Raw genomic sequence first — 25,454 nt, forward strand, 5'->3', positions numbered from 1 at the left:
TTGGGGTGACAGGAGGCAGGTGGATGTGGGGGACTCCCTGGTCCTGAATGGGGTCACTGCCCCTGAAGGACCAGGTGCACAGCCTGGGAGTCATTTTGAACTCACAGCTGTCCATGGAGGTCCATTCTGTGTCCAGGGCAGCTGTCTACCAGCTCCATCTGGTACGCAGGATGAAACCCTCCCTGCCTGTGGACTGTCTTGCCAGAGTGGTGCATGGTCTGGTTATCTCCCGCTTGGACTACTGCAATGTGCTCTACGTGGGGCTACCTTTGAAGGTGACCTGGAAACTACAACTAATCCAGAACGCAGCAGCCAGACTGGTGACTGGGAGCGGCCGCTGGGACCACATAACACTGGTCTTGAAAGACCTACATTGGCTCCCAGTATGTTTCTGAACATGGTTCAAAGTGTTGGTGCTGACCTTTAAAGCCCTAAACGGCCTCGGTCCAGTATACCTGAAGGAGTGTCTCCACCTCCATCATTCAGCCCAGACCCTGAGGTCTAGCACCGAGGGCCTTCTGGCGGTTCCCTCCCTGCGAGAAGCCAAGTTACAGGGAACCAGGCAGAGGGCCTTCTCGGTAGTGGCGCCCTCCCTGTGGAACGCCCTCCCACCAGATGTCAAAGAGAACAACAACTACCAGACTTTTAGAAGACATCTGAAGGCAGCCCTGTTTAGGGAAGCTTTTAATGTTTGATGTATTACAGTATTTTAATATATATTTTTGGAAGCCGCCCACAGTGGCTGGGGAAGCCCAGCCAGATGGCCGGGTTGTTGTTGTTGTTGTTGCCGCGACCCATTGAGAGGCTCGCCGGCCAAGCTCGGCTCCTGGGTCGCGTCCAGCCCCGGCTCTGCCCGCCTTCCTGCAGCCGACGGGGCGGCTCCCCTTCCCGGCGCGCCTCTGCCGGGCCAGCCTCCGGGGCGGGGCGAGCGGGACTACGAGTCCCATCAGGCCCGGCCCCGCCAGCCCGCTCACTTCCTCCTCCGCAGCCGCGCCGAGGCCAGCCAGCCCCGTGCAACGCCGCGCCGACGGGCTGCTCGACGGGGCCGCACTCCGGGCCTCCTGCCGCCGCCTCCTGCCTCCGCCGCCGCGCCTCGCTCGCTCGCCCCCATGTCCGCCGCCTCGGCCCTCGCGGCCGGCTCGGCAGAGCTCCTGCGGGGCGACCGCGCCCCCTCCCTGCTGGCAAGTAGCGCGCCCCCCCGACGCCGCCGACGCACCGGAGGGTCCCTGCGCCGGGGGGGGGGGAGACACGCGTCGAGGGGGCCAGACACGCGTCGGGGGGGCCAGACACGTGTCGAGGGGGCGCACCCTCCTGCCAGCCCGAAAGAGCCCTGGTGCCCAGGCGCCCCCCCCCCGACGCCGCTCCGGAGGGTCCCTGCGTCAGGGGTGAGGGGCCAGATACGTGGCGGAGAGCGGGACACGTGTCGACGGGGCGCACCCTCCTGCAAGCCCAAGGACCCCTGGGTCCCCAGGCGCGCCCCACCGACGCCGACGCTCCGGAGGGTCCCTGCGTCAGGGGTGAGGGGCCAGATACGTGACGGAGAGCGGGACACGTGTCGACGGGGCGCACCCTCCTGCAAGCCCAAGGACCCCTGGGTCCCCAGGCGCGCCCCCCCCCGATGCCGCTCTGGAGGGTCCCTGCGCCAGAGGTGGGGGGCGGGACACGTGTCGACGGGGCGCACCTTCCTGCGAGCCCAAAGGACCCCCGCTGCCCCCCCCCCCCGACACCGCTCCGGAAGGTTCCTGCGCCAGGGGTGGGGGGCGGGACACGTGTCGGGGGCGGGCGGGCAATGGGGCGCACCCTCCTGCGAGCCCAAAGGACCCCCGATGCCCAGGCGCCCCCCACCCCGGCGCCGGGGGGCTCCGTGATCCTGCACAGTCCTCGGGGGCCAGGCTTGCTTCGCCGCTGCCCGTCGGGGCCGCGCGCCACGGTGCCAGCTGCCCCGCCCCTCGCGGGCTCGGGAGGCTTCTCTGCCCGGGCTCGCCCTGCCCCTCGCCCTGGCGCACTTCTCCGGGCCGAGGGGGCGAGACCCGCGTCGAGGGCGCCTGGGGAAAGGGCCTAAAGGCGGACTGGGTTCCAATCCCCCCTGGGCCCTGCAGCTGGCTGGGTGCCAGGCTGGCCAACCTCACAGGGTTGTGGGGAGGGGAAAAGGAGGAGAACCACCTTGGGCTCCTCGGGGGAAAGCCATGCAATTAGTAAGAACCACAGCAAAGATAATCAACAAAAGTTGGGGCAGGGGAGCCAAAAAGCTGAGTAATTCAGAGATGGGCATCCTGAGGGGCCTGAGCAAAGGAGACCCCTTGACCTGGTGCTGCAAAGTCTGGCGGAGGTGCCAGGCGCGGGGCCCCCTCCCCATCTCTGGCTGCTCCCTCCCTCTGGACAGTCGGGGCTCTCTAATAATAATAATAATAATAATAATAATAAAATTTTATTTATATCCCACCCTCCCCAGCTGAAGCCGGGCTCAGAGCGGCTAACAACAAAAGTAACACAGTTTACATAAAATCACAATCAATTAATTGACATGCATTCACCTCTGAGCAGGAGGCAGCCCCGGGCGCGGCTGGGGTGCAAACAGACGCCCTGCCCTGGACGTGTGGGGCCCAGGACCCCTTGAAACCAGGCTCAGCCCCAGGAACATCTTTTTAATGCCAGCGAGTATCTCTGGAGCAAGTGGCATTGTAACTGCCGGACGTGGCCTTGAGCAGGAGCGCCTGGACTTGGGGGGCAGCGTGGGTCAGGGGAGGGGCTGCAAGACACAGACCCAAATCCCCTTTGGGCATTCTTGGGGGGGGGCTCCTTGCCTCTAGGGTACCAGGAGGCTGGGCCCCCTTGGGCCTGATCCTGCTGCGGCCAGGCTCCCCTGTGGTTCTCAGCCTGCCTTCTCCCCCCCCCGCCTGCAGGGGGCAGCCCAGGCGGACTATGAGGACGAGGACCTGGCGGGGGAGCTGCTGGACGGGGGCGAGGAGGAGCCCCGGGCGTGGACCCTGCAGGACAAGGCTCTTCACGAGGCGCGGCTGAAGGCCAAGGCCAAGCGCCGCCTGCGCCGGACGTCCTCCCGCGACTCCAACCGCGAGTCCCTCTCCGAAGGGGGGGAGCCCCTCCCCGACCCCACCAGCCCCAAGGGGAAAAGCCACGACCGCAAATCCCGCATGGGCAAAGGCCGGGGGCTGCCCAAGAAAGGTAGCAATGCCCACCCCACACCCCCGGCCTCCTTGTGCCCGCTGCGGGCTCGGCCAGCGGCCGGAGGGGCTGCAGCCGCCTTGGGGGGTGTTGTTTGGGTGACAGCGCTCAGCCCCCCCCCTCTCTCTGTCTAGGTGGCGCAGGGGGCAAGGGCGTGTGGGGGGCCCCCGGGGTGGTCTACAGCTACCAGGAGCCGGACGCCCGAGACCCCAACTACGATGAAGTGGCACAGGTACCCTGGGCCAGAGGAGGGGGGCCTGGGGGTGGGCTTCCCAGGCAGATGTCCTTTCTCCCCACCCCGGGAGGGGGGCCACGTGCTCCATTGCCGCGGGAGACCTTGTCCCTCCTGACTGCAGGGGGGCATAGAGGCCCCTTGGTGGCATAGAACCTGAATCGTCGAACGCATGGTGAAGGACGCCAGCTCCATGACCAGGCAGCGGGCACAGAGACGGCCGAGGGTCCTGGGTTCAGTTCCTGCCAGGATCTGCAGGCCTGGCTGGTCGAGAGCCCCATCTGGAATCCCGGGGGGTGTCTCCTGGGAAGGGGGTGCCGATTGGCAGGGGCTATTCTGGCTGCTGCTGGCAAGGTGGCAGCCCCCAGGCCTGGGTGGGGGCACAGGTGCCCTCCCTTCAGTACAGGCCTGGCACCTGAGCCGGGGGCAGGAGGAGAGGGCAAGCCAGCCACCAATTTCCTCCAGCCTCTTGAGCCCTGGCGCTCCCCACCTGGCCCCAGGCAAAGCAAAGGAAAAGCTGGAACAAGGGTCCTTTAACTGGAAGACCCCTCTGCCCCTTGGAGGGGGGTCTCCCGCCATGATCCCCACAGCAATGGGGCAGCCCACACCTTCTGGGGACGATGCCCCGTGGGCTTCATGGGCTGCCGGTTCCAGAAGGCTTGACGTTGCTCCGGCTGGGCGGCTCTCTGCCCCCTTTCTGGGGGTCTTCTCTGGGTGCCTGGCAGGACCCTTCTGGAGAAAGGGGCAGGGTCCTCCAGGGTGAGGGGTTTGTGGGGCTTGGCAAGCCTGACCCCCCCCCCCTCTGTGCCGCCTGGTCTCTCCCCAGGGGGACACGGTCTACGCCACGGTGGTGCCCGAGCTGGAAGAGGAGGAGCTGGAGAAGGCTGTGCAGCCCATGATGAAGGAGTACTTTGAGCACGGAGACACTCTGGAGGTGGTGGTGCGTATTCCGGGCCTGGAAGCAGGATTCGGGGGGGGGCAGCCGGGGCCCTCTCAGATGTTTGCCCCCTGGGACGCCGGGGAATTCTGCTGCAAGCCAGAGTGGGCTCTCTGGGGGAAAGGGAGGGAGGGAGGGCAGGAAGGGATGTCATGGAAGAGGAGTTCCAGAATTGTGGAGTTGGGCAGGGACCTCCAGGACTCATCCAGCCCCACCCCTTTCAACGCAGGCGCCGCAGCTAAAGAATCCCAGGCTGGCAGCCCTCCGACCTCTGCTTAAAAACCTCCTGCGAAGGAGAGGCCTTTCCCTCCGAGGCGAAAGAGCAGATCCCGGGACAGGGTCACTTCTTCCTCGTTCAGAATTGGACGCTGGATCTGAGCTCTGACTGGGGGGGGGCCTTTGTTGGATTTATCGGCTACTTTAAAATAAGGCTGCATTTTAAATTGCATTTTATGTTTTTATTGTGATATTATTGGTGTTAGCTGCCCTGAGCCCGGCTCTGGCCAGGAAGGGTAGGGTATAAATAAATATTATTATTATTATTATTATTATTATTATTATTATTTGAAATGGCAGCTGGGGAAGTCTGGCCAGGGCAGGGGCTCTGCTCCAGTCTCCGGGGCCAGAGTGGGCAGGTGGCCTTGAGGAATCTGCCGGCAGTAACGAGAATTGCAGTAACGACGGTCAGCCAATCCCAGGTCCGCTTTGGTCCTTAAGAGGCTGGGCTCCCTCTTCCGCCTCACCCTGAAGCTCCGGTGCCAGCAAATTTCAGAGAGGATGGAAGTCGTCCCTTCCGAGCCGACAATTCTGTGATTCATTGGAATTTCTTAAAGAGGTTGCTGGGGTGATTCCTGCACCGCAGGGGGTTGGACTAGATGGCCCTATGGGGTCCCTTCCAACCAGAGTTCTGTGATTCTATGGGGGAGAGAAGAGCAGCTTGACAAGTCCTGTCTGTGCTGGGCAGAAGGGAGTCTAATTTGCAAAGGAGGCCACCAACCCCCCTTCTATCTGCCCACCTGAATGCCCCACTGAATAATATAACAATAATTTATTATTTCTACCCCACCCATCTGGCTGGGTTTCCCCAGCTACTCTGGGTGGCTTCCAACAAAAGATTAAAAATACATTAAATCATCAGTCATTAAAAGCTTCCCTAAAGAGGGCTGCCTTCAGATGTCTTCAAATAGTTTGGTAATTATTTTTCTCTTTGACATCTGGTGGGAGGGTGTTCCTCAGGGCGGGCGCCACCACCGAGAAGGCCCTCTGCCTGGTTCCCTGTAACTTGGCTTCTCGCAGAGAGGGAACCGCCAGAAGGCCCTCGGTGCTGGACCTCAGTGTCCGGGAGAACGATGGGGGCAGAGACGCTCCTTCAGGTCTACCCCACTGGAAGGGCAGTGAGGGTGTCTCCCTGGGGCCTCCACCATGGACTAGCAAGGACTAGCAAGTAGTGCTGGTTCCTTGCCAGGATGGCTCTGCTCTGGAAGGAGACAGTCGTGCTTCCGAATATCACTTGTAGGAGACGGCAGAAGGGCAGAGGTTGTTCTTGCGCTCAGATCCTGCTTGTGGGGCTCCCATAATGGGCATCTGGTTGGCTACTCAGAGAGAAGGATGCCAGGCTGGGTGGGCCATTGGCCTGATCCAGCAAGCACTCCTAATAATAATAATACTAATAAGTAATAATAATAAATTTTATTTATTCCTTGGCCAGAGCTGGGCTCAGGGTGGCTAACACCAATAAAATCACTGTAAAAACATAATAGAGGGGAAAGGGGGGGGGGAGAAAAAAACCCAATTTAAAATACAGGTTAAAATGCAATTTAAAATGCAGCCTTATGTCCCGTCCCCAGGGCAGTGCAGCTGTGGACTGATCCTGCCTCCTCAAAACTTCCTTGCCCGTCTTGTTCAGAGCAGCCAGGCCACCCCAGTGAGATGGGTGCGGTGCAAATAATAAAATTCCTGTTCTTCTTCTTATTATTACTGCAGGAGCTTCTCCGCGAGCTGAACCTGGGCGGGCACAAGGCGGCTGTGCCCTCGCTGGCCGTGGCGCTGTCTCTGGAGGGCAAGGCCAGCCACCGGGAGCTGACCTCCCGCCTGCTCTCGGACCTGGTGGGGAAGGTGATGAGCTCCGAGGACATTGCGGCCGCCTTTGACCGGACGCTGAGCGACCTCCCCGACCTCATCCTGGACACCCCCGAGGCCCCGCAGGTAGGGGGCAGGCCGAGCCCTGCGAGGGGAGGCTGGGCTGGGGGGAACGGGGGGCAGACGGACGTGTGACCCCTCCGCCCCCTGTCTCCGTCTTTGCAGATGCTGGGCCAGTTCATCGCGCGGGCCGTGGCGGACCATGCACTGCCGCTGGACTTCCTCGAGCGCTACAAGGGGCGCGTGGACTGCGAGCACGCTCGGTGAGGGGCCAGGCGCATGGGGGGAGGGCAGATGGGGGCCCTTGCCCGCCCCCAGGTGTGACCCACTCAGGGTTGGCATGCACCCAGGCTGGGGGCAGCTGGCAGGCTGGTGTGCCGGGCAAACTCCGGTCCTTGGCGCAGCATAAATCAGCGGCCCAGGCTTTAGACGACGGAGCGCGCTATTCAGCAGAGAAAACGGTGCACAAACAGAGAGGCTGTGTGAGCATATTTACAAGCAGCTTCTATTCAGTATTGATCAGGACAAAAGGAAACACGTCTGATCTCCTTCGTGTCCAAAGCAAAACAGAAAACTAAACACAAACGGAAATTCCCAGCGTGCAATGCTGGTGCGTGTTACAGACATGCGACACGCAACTCTCCCGTGTCTGTTCCTTAAGGTGGAACGGAATTCTCAACACTTGGGGCCGTCTTAAGCATATCCGGTGCTGTGGTGCAAAACTCCCTCCGGCACACACACACACACACGTTTCCCAGAGTTTTTTAGGGAGGACGGCGGGGCTGGAGGAGGCTGGCAGCGGCTGGAGGGCGGCTCCTTCAGCGGGGAAGAGGTGGAGGCTGGATGCTGCGCCTCCTGGCTCAGCTGGCGGCTTTGTGCCATGGTTGCCACGGCAGACAGAGGCTCTGCGCGCGGCGCTGCTTTGGCGAGACATGCGGAGGCAGGTGAGGGCAGCGAGCTGATGCCAGGAGGTGCCACGTCCAGCCTCCACCTGGTGAGGTGTTCCCAAAGCAAAGGAAGGATTGAACTCTGATTAATAGAATACACACAGAGGCTGGACCAGCAAGGCTGGGAGGAGTGCGTATAATAATCTCTCCCTCTACCCTCCGGCCCAGGTCATTTTATTCACAAAAGAACTTTTTACACAGTGTTTGTAAGAACCAATCAGATTTCCTCTGAGCATTTCAAAACCCCCACGTGGGACAAAGTTAAAAGTTAAAACTACAAAGAGCTAATTTCCTACTTGAGCATGCATATGCAATTCAGAGTAAATAAAAGAGGAAGCGAAGAGGAATGCTTTTAGGAAACTCCGGAGGTCCTAAGCAGGAGAGGCTGGATTTACCATCTCCTTATGAACTCTCTTCCTGGCCCTTAAGATTAACAAAACTAACAATAGCTACATCAAAGAAGCTACCTATCATCTTTATGGCCCAGGATGCCTGAGGCAGTAACTGGCCTGTGTTGAGAATGCGGATACGTGCCTGTCAGGCGTAGAAAATGAACAGCAGAGAAAATGGCCAGAAATGCAGAAGGTTGTGGGATTTGATCAGAAATTATTGCCAATGAATCGAACCCAGTCAACACAATGTTTTCATCGCGGACACAGTGGCTTGATGCATATTTTATAATTCCTCATAGTAATCCCACCTGACCCCCACACTCTGGATATTTGCACTCCTACACCTGACACCCTCCAAAACGTTTTTTTCTTCAAATTTTTCGAATTAATTTTCACAAAGTTATAAACAAACAAACAAAAATCATCACCTTATTAGAATTACACTTATTAACATTGTTAACATAATGGCTTTCCAAATCCTGATTCTTATAAACTTAACTCAGTCCATTAACATCCTTATATCTTTTCAATTCAAAATTGTACATGTTAAACATCACTTAACTTATATAAATTCCTAAGCCAATCTGTTGCCTGCAAGCTATTTCCAATTAGTTTAACTTAACAAATTTAGCTAAATAATCGTTAAATTTTGTCCATTCTTCCCAAAACCTGGCACCCCACGCCACCAGCCTCTGTGGGTAAGACGCCCCTGGACCCCTCGCCCTCCCCGCTGCCCCCTCTTCCCTGATGTCTGGCTGCCGCCTTCTCGGCAGCGCACGGGGCCAGGTTGCTCTTGGGGGTCCCTCCCAACCCCACAAAACCGTTCTCCGTTTCCAGGGCTGCTCTGGACCGCGCGGCCGTCCTCTTGCGCATCAAGCGGGACGTCAACCGCCTGGACAACGTCTGGGGCGTGGGGGGAGGACAGAGGCCCGTCAAGCATCTCATCAAGGAGGTGAGGCGGCAAAATGGTTTGCGGCCAGCTTGAGAAAAATGCTCAAATGCACTGTATTTGGTGGGGGTGTGAAAACATAAAACAGCTTTGGAACCATATATGCGAAGAATTAAAGAAGATATTTGAAACATCAGCTAATAAGAAACCAGAAGACCATCCCCAAGAATAGGATAAATATATTCTTATACGCAACGGCAGCTGCCAGGGCATGGATTGCAAAAAATTGGAAAGGGGAATATGTACCCTCAAATTTTGTGAATTCCTAAATATGGCAAAATTAACTGCAATAAGAGGAAAATCAAACCAAAAAACAGAGAATGGAGTTGTGTAAGAGAATATATAAAGAAACATTCTTTCAGAATAGAAATATCGATATGCAGAATAAGAACAACGCAGGGATAAGAGAAAGGGTAACTATAAGCAAAAGAGACGAAAGCTCATACCAGAACAAACTTAGTTGGTCTATAACGGGCATAGGCAATCTTGGGCCCTCCAGATATTTTGGCCTACAACTCCCATGATCCCCAGCTAACAGGACCGGTGGTCAGGGATGATGGGAATTGTAGTCCAAAACATCTGGAGGGCCGAAGGTGGGGGGTGCCTGGTTTACAACCCTAATCCGTTCCGGGGGTCCATTTGTAAACCAAAACAGGTTGTGACCCAAGGCACGCTTTCGCCAATGGGGCCTCCAGAAAATGATTTGTTCATAGCCCCCCCACCCCAGTGGGTTGTCATCCAAAAAAAGGTTGCAAACCGGGACATGCACTTCTGGGTTTGACGTTTTTGTAGTCCAAGGCGCATGCAAACCAAGGAACCACTGTGCAAGTCTTCCAGGGGCTCAAAGGTGGAGCAGCCTTGGGGTCAGAAGCCTCCATTTCTGGGCAGGATGCATCCCCTCTGAGCCCCCCAGTTGCGGAGCCGAGTCTCGCCTTCCGTAGGCCCCACTTTGCATGGCTGCCCTTTCCGGGACCGGCCCCACTGAGCAGCGGCGCTTGCAAAGGAAGCTTTCGTCTCCTGGCCTTGAACTCTCCCCAGTTCTGCCAGACACTCTCTGGGGAGACACAACAGTTGGTGTTGTGCACGGCTGGGGGGGGGGGGTTTGGCAGATAGGGGGCTGGAATTTTGCCTTGGTGAAGGTCTGGAGAGGTGCTGCATCCTGCCTGGACCCAAATTAAAACGTCAAGGCGTTTCCTTCTTGGGGGGCGGCAGAATTCCTTGCAAAACCTGGGGGGTATCAATGCCCCACAATAGCAACCTTTGTTTCTAGCCTTGGCTGGGGGGGGGGGGGGAGCTGTCCTGAGCTGTTGTGGGGCTCAGTGCTCCCTCTCCGCTATTCTTATTCTTATTCTTATTCTTATTATTTTATTAAGATTTTCCAACAAATTTTAACAAATTCAAATTACATTTTACAATTTCAGTTAACCCCCAACTTCCTTTTCTGGTTTGTAACATATTTGTTTGTTCTGCTTATAATTTTATATCCCTTATATGCTAAAATTAACATTGTCTTCTTAATCTCTTCTTAAATTTTTGTCCATTGCAAGTGTATTACTCAAACCTGGCCAGTGAGTTCATTTCAATGCATTGTTTCTGCATATACATCCTAAAAGGTTCCCCATCTTTTTTTAAAGTCTTTATGTGTGTTTACCATGCTTCTTTCGCTGGTCTCTCACCGCCCTCTCCGCTCTTCCAGATGAACCTCTTGCTCCGCGAATACCTGCTTTCGGGCGAAGTCTCTGAGGCTGAGCACTGCCTTCGCCAGCTGGAGGTGCCTCACTTCCACCACGAACTCGTCTACGAGGTAGCCCAGGGCATCCTTCGGGGGGACGGGCAGTGCCCGCCTCTGGGCCGCTGGGCACGGCTTCTGGGCTGGGCCTCGCCCGCTCCCCTCTGAGCCCTTTCCCGGCCTTCTTCCCCCAGGCGGTGGTGATGGTGCTGGAGTCCACGGGAGACACGGCCGTGGCCATGATGGTGCGGCTGCTGAAGGTGCTGTGGGAGACGGGCCTGGTGACGCTGGACCAGATGAACCGGGTGAGGGCCGCCCCCTGGGAGGGGCACAGCGTGGCTGCCGCCCAGAGTTCTGCAAGGCAGGCCCAGAGGGCACAGAGAATGGGGGTTTTATGTTGCGCAGCGCCCGGAGATCTGTGGGTATTGGGGGCTGTACCAATAGAAAAAAATAAAGTGGTACCTCTGGTTGCAAACGGGAGCCGTTCTGGAGGCCCATTCGCAACATGAGCAGAACGCAATCCGCATCTCGGTGTGTGCGCAGGTCACGCTTCTGCGCATGCGCGTGACATCATTTTGCGGAAACGGCAAAACCTGGAAGTAACCCTTTCTGGTACTTCCGGGTCGCTGCGGGACGCAACCTGAAACCTCGCAACCTGAAGCAAACGTAACATGAGGTATGACTGTAATAATAATAATAAAGAAGAAGAAGAAATTCTAACTAGAAATTGAGTAAAGATTGGCTAACGTTCAAAGAATATCTTTAAATGTACGGTAAGAACACAAAACTCCCGACAGATTTGGATTGAATCTTGAAGTTTAAGGAAATGAGAAGGTCAAAATTTCTCCTGATAATTGAGCAAAAAGAATAATAAAAATGAAGTGTGCATAGACTGGTAAGGTGCAATGCTAATGCAATCCAGCAGGGAGGCAGCCGTGCTGCTCTGGGGGGGGTCCACCCTCAGCCCCCCCCCCCGCGCTGACCCCTCCTGCTTCCTCCCCCCCCAGGGCTTCCAGCGGGTGTACGATGAGCTGGGAGACATCAGCCTGGACGTCCCGTTGGCGCACAGCATCCTGGAGCGGCTGGTGGACCTCTGCTTTGAGGAGGGCGTCATCACCAAGCAGCTGAGAGACGCCTGCCCTGCGCGGTAGGCCAGCCCTCCTTGCCCTCGGGGCTTCAGGCGGGGGGAGAGCAGAGGTCCAGAGGGCCACACTTGCTGCTCTGGCGGCCTCTCTCTCAGCCTTCAGGGGCTCGGACCCTGCGGGCCGCTTTCCCGCAGGCCAACGTGCGCCAGTGGGAGTAGGGGCCTGGACTGGTGGGCCGCTGGCCTGATCCGTCCGGCTTTCCTGATGCGCTCCTTGCGTCTGACGGGTGCTGGAGCCCCCTCCGTTCCGCACCAATTTCCGGGAGGGTCCTTTGTTTGTCTGAACCGGAGACGGAGCAGTTTGCTAGGTCTCTCCAGTCCCAAAGCCCGCCCATCTCTTTGCTCTTCTTTTGAGGGTCAGAAGAAGAGAATCGTGGCGTTGGGGGGGACCCCCAGAGGTCCTCTAGTCCAGCCCCTTGCAGCTAGCTAGCTAGTTTCTCTCTGTGTGTGTGTGGCAGGATGGCTGCAGCCATTACAGGTCTGCAGGTCTTTGCAGACTGGAACTAGGTTTTGTGGTGGGGGGCCTGGGAATGGGGCAGCGAAGATCCAAAGGCTTTGTCTGTGGTTGTGTGTGTGTGTGTTGTGTTGTCACTCCCCCCCCCCAACTCACTCTCTCCTTCTTTCCTCAGGGGCCGGAAGCGCTTTGTCAGCGAGGGGGACGGCGGCCAAATCAAGCCCTAGCTTGACTATTCCAGCCCTGGCCTCTGCCCCCTGCGATGCCCCCCCAGCCCAGCAGGGCCTGCCAGCTTCAAGGGAGAGGCCAGGAGCTGCGCCAGACACCCCTCACCCCCCCACCAGAACCAGCCTGGGAAGGAAAGGGAGCTTCAGCCGCCACATCCGGGTCAGCCTGGCGAGGGGGGCAAACGAGGGAGCTTGCACTCCCGCAGGGCACCCCATCAGGGTCTTGCCCCCCTTCTCCAGCCCCCCACAAACGCATCTCAGGAAGCAGAGGGGAGCCTGGGGCCCTGGGCCAGCGGGGGTGGCGGCCACCTTGGCATTCCTGGCCCTATAGGGCTGCCTAGTGACCCAGGCTTCCTCCAACAGGTCTAGCCCCTTGCTGCGTCCCAAAAGGGCACAAATACCTCCCCCAAAGCCCCCTCCGCAGCCCCCTAATTTCTGCGTGGGGGGGGAGGCCTATCCTTGCTGCTTAAGGTGGGGGGGGGGGGAGGAAGATCTCAAGGTCTGGGGAAGCAGCTCTCTCGGGTATCGGGGAGGGCAGAGCGGCGTCTCATGAGCACGGCTGGAAGATAAGGTGGGGGGGTGGAGACGGGGAGGGGCCTGGTGTCCTTGCAGCGGTGGGGGGAACGGGTGGCACGTGGAAAATCTAAAAATAAAAACGTATCCAAAGGAGCTGGCTGTGCCCGTCTCTTCCTGCGACTGGTTGGGGGCAGGGACAAAAGGCCGGGGGGGGGGGCAAGATGGCCCTGGCAGGGGCACGGGCGTCACCCTCACACAATTTGCAAAAGGTGTGAACACCCCAGGACACATAAAAGCAAATAATAATGAATTATTTTCAGGCAGGTAACCGTGTTGGTCTGACGCAGTCAATTTTTTTTTTTAAAAAAAGCTATCTGAAGAAGTGTGCATGCAGATGAAAGCTTATACCCAGAACAAACTTAGTTGGTCTATAAGATGCTACTGGACAATGTATTATTATTATTATTAATTTATTATTTATACCCCAGCCACTCTGGGCAGCTTCCAACAAAAGATTAAAATACAATAGTCCATCAAACATTAAAAGCTTCCCTAAACAGGGCTGCCTTCAGATGTCTTCTAAAAGTCTGGTAGTTGTTGTTCTCTTTGACATCTGGTGGGAGGGCGTTCCACAGGGCGGGTGCCACCACCAAAAAGGCCCTCTGCCTGGTTCCCTGTAACTTCACTTCTCGCAGGGAGGGAACTGCCAGAAGGCCCTCGGAGCTGGACCTCAGCGTCCTGGATAGACGATGGGGGTGGAGACCGAGGCCATTTAGTGTTTTAAAGGTCAGCCCCAGCACTTTGAATTGTGCTCGGAAACGTACTGGGAGCCAATGTAGGTCTTTCAAGACCGGTGTTATATGGTCCCGGCGGCCACTCCCAGTCACCAGTCCAGCTGCCGCATTCTGGGTTAGTTGTAGTTTCCGGGTCACCTTCAAAGGTAGCCCCACGTAGAGCGCATTGCAATAGTCCAAGTGAGAGATAACCAGAGCATACACCACTCTGGTGAGACAGTCCGCAGGCAGGGAGGGTCTCAGCCACATGGAGAGCTGAGCTTCAGCATCTTCAGAGAACCAAGAAGGGCGACTTGCCTGGTCCTGTGTCAGGTGGCAAAAGGGTCAGAGAAGCTCAGGGACCCGTTCCTCAGATCAGCGGGAGAATTTCCTTTATGTTGCATTATATCCCACCTTTTGTTTTCCCTCCAAGGAGCTCAGGGTGGTGCATGTGGTTCTTCTCTTTCCTCCTTTAATCTGCACAACAACCCTGTGAGGCAGGCAAGGCCGAGAGGCTTCATGGGAGGCAGTGGGGTGCAGTGGTCAGAGCATGGGTAGGCAAACCAAATCTGGCCTGCAGACGGTCCGGGAATCAGTGTGTTTTTACATGAGTAAAATGTGTCCTTTTATTTAAAATGCATCTCTGGGTTATTTGTGGGGCATAGGAATTCGTTCATTCCCCCCCCCCAAAAAAAATATCCTGGCCCCCCACAAGGTCTGAGGGACGGTGGACTGGCCCCCTGCTGACAAAGTTGGCTGACCCCTGGGTGAGAGGGTTGCCTGGGACCTGAGGGAGACACGGGTTCAATTCCCCAGCAGCCCCAAAGCTCCCCGCGAAACCCTTGCGCCAGTCACTCACATGCAGCCTGGCCTGCCCCACAGGGTCATTGGGACAAAAAAATGGGGAGAACTGTGTTTGCCACTTGGAGCTCCTTGGGGGGAAAGGTGAGATATAAATGCAACAAATATAAAAATACAGCCTGGCTGGGATTGGAAGCCTGCTCTCTCTCAGGTTGACACTCGACCCACTAGGCAACCCTGGCTTTTTAATGATGCGGGTGGACTTCGGGAGGCATGGAGGGGCTGCCCCACACATTTCTGGGGGCTCACCAGGGCTGAGGGACCCATTTTGCCAGCCTTGAAACCCCTGTGGCGGCTCTCGGCCTTTTCCAGGTCCCACTTCTGATGGGGGGGGGAAGTATTTGAGGGACCCAGAAGAGGGACCCCTGTCTCTTGGGTGGGCAGTATTTGAGGGGTCCCCCCCATGCTCTCTTGGCTCCGCTAGGGTGGCTGTTTCCTTGGTGTCCTGCTGCAGCTGGATCAGGTCCAAGGAGGGGCCCTTCCAGGCCAGCCTCCTGTTGCCCCCCAGGGACAGTGGGGTGCAGTGGTTAGTGTCCAGTTAACCCCAGGGTGTGTCCTCGAAGCTACCAGCATGAGTTTGACCCAACTGCGGGAGGCAGTGGAAGGTCCAGGGTCCCTGTTTTTTGTGTGGAATAGATGCTAGATGGTCATTGATGGACCCAATAGGGATTGAAAGCCATTTGCACATCACAAAAATATGTATTTTATCAAAGTCATTGTTGAACTGAAATACAATGAAGAAGTACGTTCATAGTGAAATACAGTATTATTTTGTACATTAATACAAAATACAAGTATATTAATAGTGAAATTGTTAAGGTCTAAATATATGTAGGTTTTATTTTAGCTGTTTTTTATCTTATATTTTGGAAATGTGCATCCAGTGGTTTTTCCTTTGATTTTTTGGGGGGGCCCAAAAAAATAAAGGGGGGCCCTAAACTAGAGCTTGTTGAGCTTCTGCGTAAGGCGGCGCCCCATTGCAGACGCGCCCTCCCCGCTCGATGGCATCGCCGCCCCTTTTGCAGAATCCCTGCCCGCGGAGGCGCATGCGCGGGTGCCAACCTCTCGCCAGGCGCCACGGCACCCTTGGCCGCCCCGACGGGGGGGGGGGACCCCGAGCACTTCCGGGGTGCCCAGCCTGGTGGAAGGCGGGGAAAGGGGCAGGGACTACATCTCCCAGAGTGCGCCGGGGTTGGGGCGCCGCGGGGCCTGCCGGGAAAGGTAGTTCCGTCCGCGTCGGGGAGCCGCGTGGAGTCGATCCGGAAGGGTGAGCGAGGCGGCGCGGCCGCCCCCCGACGGCGCTTTGGGGAGGGGGATCCCGGGCAGGATCCTGCCCGTCGGGGGCCGGGGGAGTCCCCGATCGCCCCCCGATCTCCTGCCCGCGCAGCCCCAGCGACTCTCTTCCCTCTCCCGCCCGGTCGGGGCTGCAGGTGCGGCGGAGGATGGCCCGCGAGCGGCGGCGACCAGGACCCGAGGCGGGGCGGCGCCCGGCGGAGAAGGGACCCCCGCGGGCGGCGGCGTCGGGGGCGGCGATGGGGACGAGGAAGGGGCGCGGCGGGGGCGCCGTCGGGGCTCCGGGGCAGCCCGGGGTCGCCCGCTCCCGGCTGGTGGCTGTGCTGGCGCTGGGCTCGCTGGCGCTGGGCTTGGCGGCCGTGGGCTACGGCGTCGGGGCGCGGCGCTGGCGGGCGGCCCGCGTCCTCTCCCTGCACCCGGCGCCGCGCATCCTCGACGCCAACAGCAGCGGCCCCCAGGCCGAGCCCGGCCGCTTCTGGGGCTCCTACCGGCCGCAGGTCTACTTCGGCATGAAGGCGCGCAGCCCCCGCTCGCCCGTCGCAGGTGAGAGGGGGAGAAGAAGCGCAGCTCAGGGTCGGGCTGGATGACCCCCGGGGGCCCCGTCCAACTCAGCGCTTGAGGTGCCCAGAGGGCATAGCTGCCAACGTTCCCCCTTTTAAAAGGGAAACCCCCTTCTTCCAAATAGGATTCCTCACAAGAAAAGGGAAAAGTTGACAGCTAGGCAAGAGGGCAGGGCCTTGCCCATGCACCCAGCGCCACCGGCACCTTTGGCCCAGGTCTACGTGGCAGGTGGCACAGAGTCTGGAGCCTTTAGGAAGCTCCTTTTGGCACCCATTTGTCTCAGGAGAGCAGCGTTGGGGTAAAGTCCGATTTGGACAGGTGTCAGAGCCTGCAGAGAAGGTGCGCTTGCAGCCTGGGGGCCCCTTCCAGCGCAAAACAGACCCCAGGTAGCTGCTGCTGGAAAGACACCTCCCCATTGCCCCCCGCAAAGGAGAGAGCGCTGGCATGATGCGACTCACGAGGAGCTGGCACTTGTCACAGGCTGCTAGGACCGGGGAGGTTCTTTGTTCCTTGGGAGCTGCTTTGGAGATAGCTGCCAACGTTTCCCTTTTTTTAAGGGAAATCCCCTTATTCCGAATAGGATTCCTCGCAAGAAAAGGGAAAAGTTGGCAGCTATGGTTTTGGAATCTGTGGCCCAATCGTTCTGATCTTCGTGTAAGGGTTCCTCCCAGCAATTGCCCAGCCCTCTCCCAAAATCTGGGCATCATCCGTGCTCCAAGAGGAAAGAAGGGAGCCAGTGAGTTCTGCAAGTCAGGCACAGATTTATTTATTTTTTTAAAAATAAATTATTAAATTTTCCATTTCAACAATCCAATCAAATCACATTAAATATTCCAAATTATACAAATACATATCATATAGTCCAAATATTCTGCCAAATTATAAATTTTTATTGGGACTTCCCATGCTTCAAGTTCGGGGGGGGGGGCTGGGGGCTCTGATCATCTGATCAACAGGGTCTGTGCCTTTGCTGTCCCTGGCAGAGTGGCTCTTGCCCTCGCTCTCCGCATTGCAGGGGGGGTTGGACTAGATGACTCTGGAGGGCCCTTCCCACTGCCATTCTGCGGCTCTTCCTGCAGGCCTCATGTGGATGCACCAGCTGGAGGGGGACGTCCGGCTGCGCCACACCTGCGAGCAAAGCGACGGCCTCCCGCGCTACGGCTGGCTGCTCCACGACGGCGTCAATTTTGGGGTGCAGGAGATCCAGGACGTGGGCCTCAGCCTGCAGACGGAGTTTGTCAAGCGACCTGGGGGTCAGCACGGGGGAGACTGGAGCTGGAGGGTCACGGTGCGGCCCGAGGTGAGTGGCGAAGGGCCAGCGGGAGGGATGGGCATCTCCTAAGGAATAATAATAATAATAAAATTTATTTATACCCCGCCCTCCCCGGCCAAAACCAGGTTCAGGGCGGCTAACACCAGTAAAATTACAGTAAAAACTTAATGGGGGGGGGGACCCAATTTAAAATACAGGTTAAAATGCAATTTAAAATGCAGCCTCATTTTAATAGTAGCCCATAGATCAAGACCATAAGGGAGGGAAACATAAGGGTCAGACTGAGTCCAAACCAAAGGCCAGGCGGAACAGCTCTGTCTTGCAGGCCCTGCGGAAAGATGTCAAGTCCCGCAGGGTCCTGGTCTCTTGGGACAGAGAGTACTACCAAGTCGGGGCCACTACTGAAAAGGCCCTGGCCCTAGTTGAGACCAATCTAACGACCTTGCGACCTCCAAAGTCTTGTCATTTGTGGACCTTAAGGTCCTCCATGGGGCATGCCAGGAGAGGTGCTCCCGTAGGTATGCACCCATGGACCTTTGTGGAGCTGGAGGGGGGTGCAGGGGGGCTCCTGTTTAGCTGTTACCAGGCCTAGGGGTGCTTGCACCTAAGAGCCTGCAGGATCAGGCCTGTGGCCCATCTGAACCGTTGCCTGCGGGAAACTCGCAAGCAACTGTGGAGAGTGTATTAACTTATGGTCTGTGCGTGTGGTTTGGGAGCTGCACGGCCAGGTAAAAAACAATGCTGTCCAGGGTTGTAAAGACTGCAGAGAGAATAATGGGGTGCACTCTTCCCACCTTGGATCAAATCTACGCTTCCAGGCAGTGCCATAAGAAAGCGGCAGAGATAGCACAGGATAGTGCACACCCCGGAAATGATCTCTTTCAGCTTCTGCCTTCTGGAAGAAGGTACAGGGTTATAAAGACTAGGACTAGCCGCCTGAGAAACAGTTTCTACCCAAATGCAATTTTGGTTTTAAACGCAGTGTAAGGGGTCTCTATAGTATAGTGTATTTTAAAATGGGGTTTCAGAGTTTTTAGGGAGTTCTGAATGTTTTATGTAGTTTTTATGTAGTTTTTCAATTTCATTGTTCTGCATGGGACAATGACAATAAAGATGTCGTATATCGTATATCGTAAGCAGGGTCTGAGCCGAAGAGCCGACCTTTGCTGCCTCCGAGCATGGAAGCAGAATGCAGCCGTTGTAGCTCATAGCCACTGCTAGCCCTCTGCTCCGTGGCTTGGGCTGCTGGCGCCTTCACAGGCTTTCAGACGGCAGCCCTGGCACCCGCTTGCCGCCAGACCTCAGGGGGGGGGGGCTACACAGCGTAATTTAATTTTAAGCCCAAGGAAGCCTCTGGTTTCCTTGCCTTGTTTGTTCCAAAACACGCACAGCCCTTGAGGACATAAAGATAATCCACCGCATCGTTCTCCTTCTGCCTCTTATCTTATCCCGTGACCTCGAGACGGCGGCTGAGGCCCCAAACTCTGTCCGAGGGGCGGAAGGGAGACAAGTTTCTCCCAAGTTTAGAATGCAGGGGGCTATGAAGAGGGTGGATTTTTCGGAGCTGGCCGACCAGACCGGAAGAGTCCGCGACCAGAAGGAGGAGGAGTACCAGAAGGAATGGATGAAATTTAAAGACTATTTAGTTAAATATGTTAAGACAACTTAATTGGGAAAATTTGCAAATATCAGATAGGCTTAGGATTTAAATATGTGATGTTAGAGAATGAAATGTTTGAAGTTAAAATGAAAAGAAAGAACGATGTTAAGTGATTAAGTTAATTTTATGAGAAATTTAGTTTTGAAAAACTGTTACAAAGATATATACTGAAACTCAGCCAGATGGATTAGAGGAAGTCACCTAACCATGTTATGAAGATTGGATTAAGTACAGTTAAGATTTATGTTTGTTTGTTTAAAAATTTTGGAAAACCAATAAAAAAACAGGGGGGAAAAAGAATGCATGGGGCTAACTGGCCCCCGGCTGCCCCAAGATGCTCAGCCAGGAAGCAAAGGCCTGTCTCAGCTCAGGTTCCCGATGCTTCGACCCACAAGTCTCACCCAGAGCGGGGCTCTCAGACTTAGAAGCAGACAGGCGCCCAGGCAGACAGACTCCTAGAGTGGTAGACTTGAAAGGGGTGTCAAAGGTCCTCTAGTCCAGCCCCCCCCCCCCAGTGCATCCATGACAGAGCTCACCCTCGCACTCAATAATAAATAATCATAATATTTTTTTATCTATACCCCTCCCTTCCCGGTTCAAAAATCGGGCTCAGGGTGGCTAACAACCAATTTAAAACAGTTGTAAAAGCATCATAAAATACAGCATAAAAACACGAATAACAATAAAATTCAAAGTTCAGAAATCAATTTAGGGTAAATCCATCTAATAAGCATTAGATAGTCACCAGGGCTAGCTGGCTGAATTGGTCCTACTTGGGCCGGCGAGGAGGCCAGGGGAGAATTAGCTGTGGGGTCTCAGAGCGGGTGATCTTCATAAAAGGGGAGGGGGAGGGGAGGGAAGGGAAATAAAAAATCAGGCTGAATTCAAATTACAAGCCAGGCGGAATAGCTCTGTTTTACAGGCCCTGCGGAAGGAAGTTAAATCCTGAAGTAGTAATAATAATAATAATTTATTATTTATACCCCGCCCATCTGGCTGGGTTTCCCCAGCCACTCTGGGTGGCTTCCAACACAACACTAAAATACAATAACCTATTAAACATTAAAAGCTTCCCTAAACAGGGCCGCCTTCAGTTGTCTCTTAAAAGTAAAATAGTTGCTTATTTCCTTGACATCTGCTGGGAGGGCGTTCCACAGGGCGGGTGCCACCACCAAGAAGGCCCTCTGCCTGGTTCCCTGTAGTTTCACTTCTCACAGAGAGGGAACCGCCAGAAGGCGCTCGGAGCTGGACCTCAGTGTCCGGGCAGAACGATGGGGGGCGGGGTGGTGATGCTCCTTCAGATTGATACAGATTTTACCGTAACAAGGTATACTGGACCGAGGCCATTTAGGGCTTTCAAGGTGCTTTCAAGCATCAACACTTTGAATTGTGCTCGGAAATGTACTGGGAGCCAGTGTAGGGCCCTAGTCTTCAGGGATAGAGCATTCCACCAGGTCGTAGCCACCACTGAGAAGGCCCTGGCCCTGGTGGAGGATAGTCTGACTTCCTTAGGGCCCGGGACCTCTAAACTATGGTTGTTCATGGACCTGAAGGTCCTCTGCAGGGCAGACCGGAAGAGGCAGTCCGTAAATACGAGGGCCCTAAGCCACAAGGCAGGGAGAGGAGTCTTGGGGCTTCCTGACGGTGCTTTCCTTTCCTCAGAGAACTGGGCCCCCGGCCCCCTTCATCTCCCTGCTCTTCTACGTGGCGACGGATGGGCAGGGCTCTCTGCAGCCTGTGGTGGAGCAGAAGACCGGCCGCTTGGCATCCCTGACGGGCACCACAGAGGAGCTGGGCCACTTCACCATCACCTTCCAGCAACCCACCAACGAGGCGGGCACAGCACCTCTCTACGCCAGGTACCCTGCAGGGCAGAAATGCCACATTTTTCAATCCTAGGGGGTGGGGTGGGGATGTGATTGTGTCTCCCTTAAGTAAGAACCCAAGCTGAGGCGCGTGGATCAGGCCCATGGCCCAGCATGCTGCTCTCAGAGTGGCCAGCCACATACCCATCACAGGAAACGCACAGGCAGGATCTGGGCACAGAATCAACTCTGCCCTCCTGCGGGTTCCAGCAGCTGGCATTCGGAAGGATTGCTCCGGATGAGAGGTCCCGAGGGTGGCAACACGAGAACGGGGCCTTTTCTGCAGTGGCTCCCCATTTGTGGGATGCTGTCCCCAGGGAGGCTCACCTGGGGCCTTCACCATACATCTTTAGTGCCAGGCTAAACGTTCCTCTTCAACCAGACCTTTGTCTGATTGATTGATATCTGATTTATATACCACCCGTCAGCAAAAGATCTCTGGGCAGTTTACAAGACATTGGGTACGGGTATTGTATACATTCCAGTTGGCCAATTTAACTTGCATGCTGTTCAGTCATTATGGTACCAAATTATGATCAATGCAGTTCTAAAATTAATATTAAAATATTAAAATTAATGAATCATATTCTACAGCCTTTTAGCTCTGTTTGTGGGAAGGCCGGTTATGTTTAGTTTTGCTTTTGCTTCAATTACCACATTTTTCCTTGTATAAGGCTAGGTTTCCCCCCTAAAAAATAATGTCAAAAATTAGGGGGCGACTTATACACAGGGCCATCTCCCCCCCATTTTCTTAAACTGGAGTCCCCCAAAATAGAGGGCGTCTTATACATAAGGGTGTCTATAAGACAGAAAAATACGGTATATATTTTGTGCTACTATCCATCGTTTTTATCTTGTGAACCACCCTGAGATCTGCAGGTGAAGGGGCACTGTATAAATGAAATAGATGATGGATGGATGGATAGATGGATGGAGATGATAGATAGATAGATAGATAGATAGATAGATAGATAGATAGATAGATAGATGATAGATACAGTGGTACCTCGGGTAAAGTACTTAATTTGTTCTGGAGGTCCGTTCTTAACCTGAAACTGTTCTTAACCTGAAGCACCACTTTAGCTAATGGGGCCTCCTGCTGCTGCTGTGCCGCCAGAGCCCGATTTCTTTTCTTACCCTGAAGCAAAGTTCTTAACCTGAAGCACTATTTCTGGGTTAGCGGAGTCTGTAACCTGAATCGTATGTAACCCGAGGTACCACTGTAGATAGATGATGGATAGCTGGATAGATGGATGGATAGATAAGCTAGATGATAGATAGATAGATAGATAGATAGATGATAGCTGTCTCTGGCCGTGGAGGAAGAGCAGTAGTCCTTGGCGCTGATTCTCGCTCCCTTTCTCCCTCTCCAGTTACAACCACCTGCAGGCAAAGGCCGAAGGGCTGGACCGCCTGAGCGACGTGGTGAAAGCCAGCCTGACCCCTCGCTTCACCTTCGCCCCCCCAGGAGCCCCCAAGCGCCGCTACTTTGGGGTGGATGCCTCTCACTCCCCGGCCGGGGAGCGGGCGCCCCCTCACAGCCAGCTGCTGGTGCACCAGGTGACGGTGTCCCTGCCCTGCCGCCTGGAGGTGCTCTTTGAGTCGGGCAGCGCGGGCGACCGTGCCGGGCGTCTGGCGGGCGAGGCTCTGTCGCAGGAGCTGGGCCGGCACACGGCGGCCTTTGAGCGGCGCTTCGAGGAGGTCTTTGGCCTGGCACGCAAGGGCTTCTCCCCGCCGGAGCAGAGCTTTGCGCGGGCCGCCCTCAGCAACATGCTGGGCGGCATGGGCTACTTCCACGGGCGCTCGCTGGTGCAGTCGCCCCATGCCGAGCTCCCCCAGCCCTACCCGGAGGCGCCGCTCTTCACGGCCGTGCCCTCCCGCTCCTTCTTCCCGCGGGGCTTCCTGTGGGACGAGGGCTTCCACCAGCTGCTGCTGGCCCGCTGGGATGCGGCGCTCAGCCGAGATGTGCTGGCGCACTGGCTGGACCTCATGAACGCCGAAGGCTGGATCCCGCGGGAGCAGATCCTGGGCGCCGAGGCCCGCGCCAAGGTGCCCGCGGAGTTCATCGTGCAGCACAGCAGTGCCGGAAACCCCCCGACGCTGTTCCTGGCGCTGCGACAACTGCTGGCGCAGGAAGCTCTGGAGACGGACTACCTGCGGCGCCTCTACCCGCGGCTGCAGAGCTGGTACGACTGGTACAACAGCACGCAGGCCGGGCCCCTGCCCTTCACCTTCCGCTGGCGCGGGCGCGACCGGGACACCCAGGCGTTCCTGAACCCCAAGACGCTCACCTCCGGCCTGGACGACTACCCCAGGGCCTCGCACCCCTCGGAGGACGAGCGCCACCTGGACCTGCGCTGCTGGATGGCCGTGGCCTCGGGCGTCATGGCGGAGGTGGCCACGCGGCTGGGGGAGCCGGCCGAGGAGTACCGGCGCATGGCGGAGGCCCTGTCGGACGGGCAGCTGCTGGACCAGCACCACTGGGCCGAGGCGCTGGGCACCTTTGCCGACTACGGCAACCACACGCAGGCGGCGTCCCTGGAGCGTGAGAAGCTGCGCCCGCCTCCTCCGGGGCAGCCCCTGCCCACGCCGCGCCTGCTGCGGGTGGTGCGGAAGGCGCCCCGGCTGCAGTTTGTGGGGGGCGCTTTTGGCTACGTGAGCCTCTTCCCGCTGCTGCTGCAGCTGCTGCACCCCGAATCGCCGCGGCTGGGCAGCCTGTTGACCGACCTGCGCAGCGAGAGGAAGCTGTGGACACCCTTTGGGCTGCGCTCGCTGTCGCGCTCCAGCCCCTTCTACCTCAAGCACAACACGGAGCACGACCCCCCCTACTGGAGGGGCCCGGTGTGGGTCAACATCAACTTCCTGGCCGTGCGGGCTCTTAAGCACTACGGCCGGCTGGAGGGGCCCTTCCGGGAGCAGGCGGCTGCCCTGTACCGGGAGCTGCGCGCCAACGTCGTGGGCAACGTCTACCGGCAGTACCTGGAGAGCGGCTACGTGTGGGAGCAGTATCACGACGGCACGGGCAAGGGCCAAGGGTGCTACCCCTTCACGGGCTGGTCGGCCCTGGTGGTGCTCATGATGGCCGAGGAGTACTGAGTTTCCGAAAGTGCCAGGCTGCCTCTGCCATGCTCTTGGCGGGCGCGGTGCCCGCCTCCTCCCCTCAGGTGTTTTGATTCCTGGGCAGCTGGCCTCCGCTGCTCTCCCTCCAGGATCGGACTTCTAATTTTCTAGCGAAATAAAGCTGTGAAGCTGGACGTGCCGGTGGCCTCTTGCGGGAAAGGAGCTGGGCTGTGGGAAGAAGCTTCTTCGGGCTGCTTGGGCATTCCCATGCGCTGCCGCCTCTGGAGTTGGGGGCGCGGAGGGGAGATGCCTTGGAATCAGAGGCGAAGGCAACATGAAAGGGGTTTGTGCGCTCAGAGCGGCTCCCTGGGGCTGGTGGTGAATCTGCACTTGGGATTTTATTGTTATTTTGCAAAATTTATATGCCGCTTTATTGTTTTGAAACACCCTCAAAGCCTTTACATGTTTTTAGCTCCTGGGAGGGAGGGTTTTGACTGCCCCGCCCCCCCCGCTGCTTATGATTTGGGGAGTGCAGCTACAAATGTGCTGCCAGTTAACAACTTTTTGAAGCCTTGGGGATTAATGGGTTTATGGTGCTATAAGCTGATGTGAACTGGGACCAGCTGCTTCAGGGCCACAGGGTGTTTCTCCACACTCAGAGAATAAGAACAGTTGTAGAAGGGGCCTTGAGGATCATCTAGCCCTACCCCTCTGCAATGCAGGACTATGCAGCTGTCCCAACCAGGGATCGAACCTGCAACCTTGGTGTTGTCAGGACCAGACTCTAAGCAACTGAGCTGTTGCAGCCAGGCAAACAAAGAGATATATATGCATGCATGTAGGTGTAGCCACATGGGCCATCAGTGCCAATACTTAGGTGGGCAAAATGGCACCATCTGCCCATAGGAGGGAGGGAACCCCTCAGCCCAGCCCTGCCTCCAAACCCAAACCGCAGGGGGCAGAGTGAGCTGAGCCCCAAAGGATCTTGCCTGACTGGTTGCTGGGGGATATGGAAAAGAGAGTCTTTTCCGTGGAGCTGCCCAGAGCTTGAACCTCCTGCCTCCAAGGAGGCTGCTCTGCCCCGGGATCACAGCATCCCTCGCCAGGCCATCTCAAGGCACCCAAAATACTTAACGGCTTCACCATGCCACCACCTTTCCTGGGCTGCAGGCCACTTCAGCAGCGACAGCTGGAGGGCAGAGGGCTCTTGTGCTTGGATCCTGGCTCCCCCCCCCCCCCCCGGCTGGCCACTGTGAGAA

At 56.6% G+C, this 25,454-nt stretch overlaps 2 protein-coding genes across 2 annotated transcripts; both read left to right on the forward strand.

Annotated features, from left to right (window-relative positions):
* The first annotated feature begins 901 nt into the window (after nucleotides 1-901).
* Nucleotides 902-13,002, forward strand: LOC310657599 (programmed cell death protein 4-like). Its single transcript, XM_083398494.1, has 11 exons — nucleotides 902-1,181; nucleotides 2,904-3,183; nucleotides 3,318-3,415; nucleotides 4,242-4,355; nucleotides 6,336-6,557; nucleotides 6,657-6,754; nucleotides 8,668-8,782; nucleotides 10,476-10,583; nucleotides 10,703-10,813; nucleotides 11,516-11,655; nucleotides 12,282-13,002. Exons 1-11 carry the CDS (start codon nucleotides 1,110-1,112, stop codon nucleotides 12,331-12,333), a joined length of 1,410 nt encoding a protein of 469 aa, XP_083254620.1. The 5' UTR covers nucleotides 902-1,109; the 3' UTR covers nucleotides 12,334-13,002.
* Nucleotides 13,003-15,767: 2,765 nt separating this feature from the next.
* Nucleotides 15,768-24,389, forward strand: MOGS (mannosyl-oligosaccharide glucosidase). Its single transcript, XM_083398326.1, has 4 exons — nucleotides 15,768-16,319; nucleotides 17,417-17,637; nucleotides 20,933-21,129; nucleotides 22,509-24,389. Exons 1-4 carry the CDS (start codon nucleotides 15,926-15,928, stop codon nucleotides 24,229-24,231), a joined length of 2,535 nt encoding a protein of 844 aa, XP_083254452.1. The 5' UTR covers nucleotides 15,768-15,925; the 3' UTR covers nucleotides 24,232-24,389.
* Nucleotides 24,390-25,454: the final 1,065 nt, after the last annotated feature.

The sequence above is a fragment of the Podarcis tiliguerta genome (assembly GCF_965153285.1).
Source record: "Podarcis tiliguerta genome assembly, chromosome: 9".
NCBI classification, from domain to species: Eukaryota; Metazoa; Chordata; class Lepidosauria; order Squamata; family Lacertidae; genus Podarcis; species Podarcis tiliguerta.

Excerpts from the sequence above, each read along its gene's own strand:
- MOGS (XM_083398326.1), top strand. The coding sequence starts at position 15,926 with ATGGCCCGCGAGCGGCGGCGACCAGGACCCGAGGCGGGGCGGCGCCCG. Across the intron at positions 17,638-20,932 it reads GGGTCACGGTGCGGCCCGAG|AGAACTGGGCCCCCGGCCCC; the intron begins GTGAGTGGCGAA and ends TCCTTTCCTCAG. Across the intron at positions 21,130-22,508 it reads ACAGCACCTCTCTACGCCAG|TTACAACCACCTGCAGGCAA; the intron begins GTACCCTGCAGG and ends CTCCCTCTCCAG.
- LOC310657599 (XM_083398494.1), top strand. The coding sequence starts at position 1,110 with ATGTCCGCCGCCTCGGCCCTCGCGGCCGGCTCGGCAGAGCTCCTGCGG. Across the intron at positions 8,783-10,475 it reads TCAAGCATCTCATCAAGGAG|ATGAACCTCTTGCTCCGCGA; the intron begins GTGAGGCGGCAA and ends CCGCTCTTCCAG. Across the intron at positions 10,584-10,702 it reads ACCACGAACTCGTCTACGAG|GCGGTGGTGATGGTGCTGGA; the intron begins GTAGCCCAGGGC and ends TTCTTCCCCCAG.